At 41.6% G+C, this 6,649-nt stretch overlaps 1 protein-coding gene across 1 annotated transcript in view; it reads right to left on the bottom strand.

Annotated features, from left to right (window-relative positions):
• The window catches only part of arrdc1b (arrestin domain containing 1b), a 49,549-nt gene extending 43,933 nt beyond the window's left edge, over positions 1-5,616 (bottom strand). Inside the window, exon 1 of the mRNA XM_005950939.3 lies at positions 5,428-5,616. Coding sequence (XP_005951001.1) covers positions 5,428-5,545 — 118 coding nt within the window. The 5' untranslated portion in view covers positions 5,546-5,616. The remainder of the gene's footprint in view (positions 1-5,427) is intronic.
• Positions 5,617-6,649: the final 1,033 nt, after the last annotated feature.

Here is a 6,649-nt window from a genome sequence, read left to right as displayed (position 1 = left end):
CACAGTGCCGTCCCGCAACTATTTTTCTATTGTTGCACTACATTTTTCGGCAACAACAAAACGTGAGACATTTGTTGTTTTTAATGTTTATTTATTGTTTTTATGTTCAGTCTCAACTGTTACAAAGTTGATGTGCAGTTAATAAGTGCAATAAATATTTATACTGGAAAAGAGAATCGTGAGAGAATCGTGATCTCAATTCTAAGCCAAAAAATCGTGATTCTCATTTTATGCAAAATCGTGCAGCCCTACTCTCTGTTCTCAGACTCAACAACAGAATATACAGTGTACTTTAGTTTGAAATACAAGATTAAATAAATACATAAATAAATATCTTACAACAATCGCACCAGCAATTGTGAACGTGTGCTGTTGTAAATACTTAGCTAAAAAGTAACTTGACAACTTTCAACAGGCTTTATAAAAATGAGATCCGGTCATTGAGAAACCAGGCTTTACTTCCAACCACAAAGACTGTCCCTTTCCTTTAATATCCCAGGCCCTGCTTTACAGAAGCCAAGGTCAATCCTGTCCAAAAAAACAGTGACCTTGGAATTAGCCTGGGAAGGAAATGAGACCTGACAGCTGTAGGTATTTTCCCATCAGAACAATATGGACTAACACCACCCTGTTCCCAGGTCTTCCAGTAATGGGGAGATAATGAAAAGCAGCACTGGGCTTTCAACCAATCCTAAAAGCCCAAACAAGCTTGAGCCAACGTGACATGATGGTCTAAAGATAAAGGCCTCTTTTCCAGTCTCCTTTCAGAAGTACATGACAAAGGTAGTGGTGGGTTGCTGGCTTTGAGCTGCCATCACTCTTCTGACCTTAAGTTACTAAAAACTTCACGAGTGTATGCACTCACTCCAAGAACCGTATAATTATAAATATGAGCGTGGTGAAAGTTGGGCAGCACGCTAACGTATTTTGTCCACTCTGTGTGCTCGTAAGGGTCTAACCCATTCCTTTGATTTCACCTCGCATCTTTTCTTTGACTTTTCATCAAGTCTGTCTTTGTACGGACCGGCATTGTTCTCCTTCGTTTTGTACATAACGTTTTTTGGGGGACAAAGAAAAAGCAAGAAAGTATTGGAACCGGAGAATGAACGTTTTGTGGTGCTGCAAATGCTTGCGTTTGATGCATTGCTTTGATTGTTTTGCCACCAGTATCCGGCATGCAATGCGCGAAAGTCACGTGGTCTGTCAATCTCCATTGGCTAATACACAAAGAGAGAATCTATGCCCTGCGTGATCACTGTGACATTTAAATTACACTTAAAAGTCTGCAATCATCATCATAACATGATTATTGGGGATGTAGGTCGATGGTTTTTTAACTTTCTCTAGCATGTTCCACTTCAGCAGCTGGAGATGGTCACCCAAGGTTTGAGCATTAAACACCCTCAACTTCTGAGATGGGAGCCTCAAAACAAGCGCGGTCTGACTCAAACTAACTGCAGTCACACTCGGGCAGATTGATGAAGGTCTGCAAGAAAATGTAGTCTCATTCAATGTAGCAATAGGGGACTCAACTCCTCTGGCTGCCACCTGGCTGAACTTTGGTCATATCCCTGTATGAACCAAGGCTGCTCAATTTCTGTTTCAAATCTTTGAGGTTCTAGATGGACTCTGACGTCCCACTGACTCAGTTTTAATGCTGTCTTAAAGCAGCAAAGTCATTTTGAAGATGGCAGCTGACTGTGAGTAGTCACAAACCGGGTCCCTGTTTTCAAAATAACCACGATGACACCTCAAGTTCACTGCGCACAGTCGCAATAATTTTGGTTGTGATGCCATCGTGTTCCTTAATGCATTAGACCCCACCGTTTTCAAATAAATCATTAACAACTAAAAAATGATCAAAGCTAAATTTTAGTTAAATAACAATCAGTATGACAAATTCTATCTCATATTTCCTTTATCTGCAAAACTCAAATACATTCATGTGGTAGCTTCATACCCTTTCAAATGCAATAGGTAGGTTTCAACTGGGCAGGAGTGTTAAGTCATGAGAGTCATGATTCTGCTATTACAACTGTCTACCTGAGCATCCTAATCAATGGAAACCATCAGACAGTGTTTCTATCATCAATAATTGAGTGAGGCTAAGAATTTGGCCTCAGCAATATCCAGCACTCTAGAAAGCTTGTATTTGTCTATTATAACCCCTCAGTGTTATTTCACATCACTGCTCGGTAACAGTACACACCAGATTCACAGTGCAATTTCAATTTAAGTCTTACAAATGGCTCACAAGGGTCATACAGTGCCAGCATCTACTGGGTGTATGTAATGGATAGTATGAGCAGTGTATTGGCCCAGAAAACATAAAATCAAAACTTTATTGATATAATGCACACAGCATAAATACAGGTCACACAATCCAGCTCTGACAAACAAGCCTGCTGTTTTTCTAGAGCAAAATTTCTCAGGAAGGATTCTTCCTTGAATGGGCGTTGTTGATGTTTGAGGCAGGAAACAGCAGTGGTCATGAGCACTGAAGTGAAGAGAAAATCAACAGATGACTGAAGAGAAGCAATATCATAGTGTTTTCAACTGCCGCATTAGTACACAAACAACAGAGACCAAATATTTGACTCACTTGCTTAGTTTAGCAATGAGGATAAAAACTTTTCAAGTAAAAAAGGTTTGTTGTTTTCTTGTTTGGATCCTTGTGTATATTTTTATTTGGGTGAAACTGTCAGAAGAAAAGGTCCCAGGAGTAAACCCAATCTTAATCTGCACCATTACTGCAATTACATGTAACGCATGTGGAAATGGGGGAAACTATCATCCACATCAGACATCCTTAATCAGATAAGTGCAGATAATGGATTAGACAGAGAACAGAATCTGAGCGACCAGACGACACAAGATTTACAGTAATGAAGCCAAATGGCTCAGTTCTATTCTCTCCTCGGGAACGATACTCAAAACAGGAAATTGTCACCCCCAAACAAAACACACACTTCGGCTTAATTCAAGTCATCTGACTGATGCAATGATCAGCAGGCTCTATCGAGAGGGCATGATGTCACTGGACACATAATGCAGACTCAGCATTTACAGTACATTAGCAGTGCTCGCTGAAAGCCCAAGATGGAGAAGAGAGTCTTCTCAGCTGGAGCACTTTTGCTAAGAGATCAGTGGAGGAGCCAGTTTAAGGGGCTTAAGTAAGATTAAAAAAAAAAGCTCCTGAAACATCCCATGCTACAAACAGATATAAACAGTCACAGCAGACCGTACACATTTTTTTAATTTGCAGTGAAAAAAATGAAAATGAAGATGTTGGAAAAAGTAAATGCGTTTTTCTGAGTGCAGATAACTGAAAGCACACTGTGGTCTCGCACTTTGCTAAGAAAACTACAGGGAGATGAAACCAGATTGACAGACCACCACATCAAACACCTGTCTGCATGCTCTTCTTAGCACCGAGGACTCTTATTGAGCGTTTTTAGCTTGCCTCGGAGAAACTCTCCTACTGTCTGCATGCTTCAAGGACAGCAGAGCAGGGTTTAATTTGGGGAACGACAGCCGGTGTCAGATAGAGACGAGCTGCCGCTGTTACACCTTACAGTGTAACAAAGCTCAACGGGAGCTTTTGACCTCTGCTGCAAACCCATCTGCTTGAGGTCATTCTGTGCATTATGGCAAATTAATCTCACTATGTCAGGTGTAAGGGGTGACTGTGGAATGAACAGAAAGACAGGAGGCTGACCTGGAGGTGGCAGTTGAAGATGCTAAGATTTTCACTGGGAGTGAGCAGAAGGGAAAGGATTAGAAATGACTACATCAGAGCGACTGCTCAGGCTGAGCAGAGGTAAGGCTGGGATAGCGTAGACATGTGGGGAGGAGTAATATTCATCAACAAAGGATGATGAATATAGAGCTGCCAGGCAGGAAGAAAAGGAAAAGACCACAGAGAAGATGCAGGGATGTAGTGAAGGAAGACATGCAGAAGGATAGTGTGACAGAGGATGCAAGGAGTAGGGTGAGATGGAGGCAGGTGGAGCAGCCAAAAGAAGAAGAAGAAGAAGGTGCACAACATGCAGGAAATGTGGCCAAATAACTTTACAAGAATTTAAATTGATTTCAATTTCATTTCAATTTCACTGGATTTGTCTAGGATCTCATACCCGATGCATTTTTGTCTTTCCTGTGCTGTCCTCGTGGATGCTGTGCAAAGGAAACCAGGTCCGATGCACTCTTTGCACCTAAAGGCGTCCCATGGTGAGGGGAGATCAGGTTACCCTTGCTAGACAGACTTTCCAGTCAAAATTTAAAAAAATAAAAAAAAAAATTAAAAAAAAGGCCACCTCACCAAGGCTCAACTCCCTGCCAGAAAACCACAGGTTCCTCACTTCCTCCATCTCTCCCCATCTTTTAAGATTAATTTGAATAATATTTAGGTTAAGCAGCTGCATTATGTTTGTGGAATTAATGAATAATCGAGATTATACTGATCATGGCGATGGATAAACTTATGAATTTTTGCTATTTGCAATTCAAATGTTCGGCCTGTAGTGCTATTTGCCCTCCCTCCTTGTTTTGGTGTGACTTTCCGAGTTCTAGCCTGCAGACACGCGAGGCTCCGCACATCAAACCAGTGTAGATCAGTGGATAAACTGCACTGCAGGCTATTTAAACTTTGTAAAATACAAGACGCAAGGGGACATATTCCCAGAGTCTCACCTTTAATTACTGTCCCTGTCAATTAACATACCACTGTGCAGGGACACCCACTGTAAGAAGAGCTTTCAGTCAAGATGATGACTGCCCTTCCTTATCTGGGAAGATTACCCTCGAGGATCTCCTTACACACAATGGATTCTTTGTGTCTTTCCAGGAGCTGCTTCCCACTTAGCCCACTTTATTCCCATTATTAACAGTTTCTTCAAGTTTGTATAAATTAACAAACATTTCCAAATCGTTTCTATTTGACGCTTGTATAATGAAAATGCTCCCAGATGACTAACACCTGATGTTTTGCCTATTTCTGGGGATATTTCTGTCAAATTCGAGGGTTCTTCAAAAACAAAACAATACAAGGAAGCAACATGTTGCAACAAGCAGGATGTGTGCTTTAAACGGCCTGATAAGAGTACCAAACAGCTGAGCTGGCACAGACAACAACAGCGGCGGTGGCTGCTGGTGTCGTGTGGGAAACGCTCGGTCCACTCCCAGAACAGCGGCACAAAATCCCCAATACATGTCCGACGCGACCGCACAGTGTGGTGCCTTGAACAGACGAAAAAGAAAAGCCACAGCTGCGCGGTGCTCTGCTCTCCCCCACGTCCACCATCACCGAGGAAAAGTTTATGTACACCAAGCCTACATGCGCGCCTCACTGAGCCTGACTGGGAGAGGCACGCTGGGAGGAAGAAACGCTCCTCTCCGTCTTCTGGGTTTCGCTGACGGACAGCTTACCTTTGAAATGCAGCGACTCGGTGGTTCGTATCTTCACCGTCCCGCTTATAGACTCCCCCGGACCGTAAACCACCTTGTTGTTGGTAAAAGTAATATCAAATTCCTGAAGCTTTCCCATGGCTCTGCTCCTCACTACTCCGCTACTTCCTCAGCTCTGCGTATCTCTGATGCGCTCTCACCTGCTGCCGCGAGCTCCCTCCTCCCCACCTTCCTCACTCGCACGCCTGTGACGTCACGTTGACCTTTGATAACAGATGCGCTCATGTGTGGTTTAAGAGAAGATGATTGTTTGATATTGTAAATAAATGACCAGACTTATTTTTTATTTATTTATAATATCAACTATAGACAATAAAGCAGGAACCTTCAGGGCTGTGAAGTTCCAATAACTGCAGTTCCTTTACTGGCCACTAGAGGCTACAAATGTGAGTCAATTTCCCATGTAACAAATGCCCAACTTTACAGCATTACAAAGCATGTTTTCAGCACTGTGTTTTGACTATTGCCCCCTGCTAAGAATTGTACAGTGAGCAAATTCATTTATAACTCATGAATCAGGTCACTGGAGCAGCTTGATGTGTTTGCTAGGCCACCTCCACTATCTCGCGTCACTGAGCTGGACCTCTTGACCATGCATGCGCTGTTGGTGTCTTTTGGAGGATTTTAAAACACTTTTTTGGGTCAAATATTCTTGGACACAGATCATCCAGGTAGTTTCTCCTCTGGTTTTCTTGCCTCAAAGTTGTTGTTTTTTTCATTTTTGAATAGTATTAATTAGTATGGTTGTGCTTGTGCGTCATTCACAAGGGCAAGAATGGTGAGAATAAATGGATGTCACAAAACAGCCACAAGCATTCATATTCATTACAGGCCTGATAGTTGAGTGAGGCATGATAGTTCCCATTGAATATCCAACACTGTCTTTGTTTGAGTTATCATTCCTAATTAAATGTAACACTGGTATTAACCCCCTAATCTATCTGCTTTTTAACCAAATGTTAATTTTTATTTATTTTAAAGTTTACTTATTTATATCTGTGTTCACCCATATCCACCCAATTTATGTTCCCAAACTAATTATTTATTTATTTATTCATATAAGGTCTACTAATTAAAAATGTGTTAAAGCATCAGTATATTGCCTTTGGTTATTTAGTGACAGAATTAAAAGAAATGCCGTTTTTTGCAGGTAAATGATGATGCAGTGTAGATTTGTGTTTTC

The sequence above is a fragment of the Haplochromis burtoni genome, unplaced genomic scaffold, assembly GCF_018398535.1.
Source record: "Haplochromis burtoni strain Fernald_Lab_line unplaced genomic scaffold, NCSU_Asbu1 Contig_901, whole genome shotgun sequence".
NCBI lineage: Eukaryota > Metazoa > Chordata > Actinopteri > Cichliformes > Cichlidae > Haplochromis > Haplochromis burtoni.
Note: the sequence above shows the minus strand (reverse complement) of the source record. Positions and strands in the feature narration are given on the sequence as shown.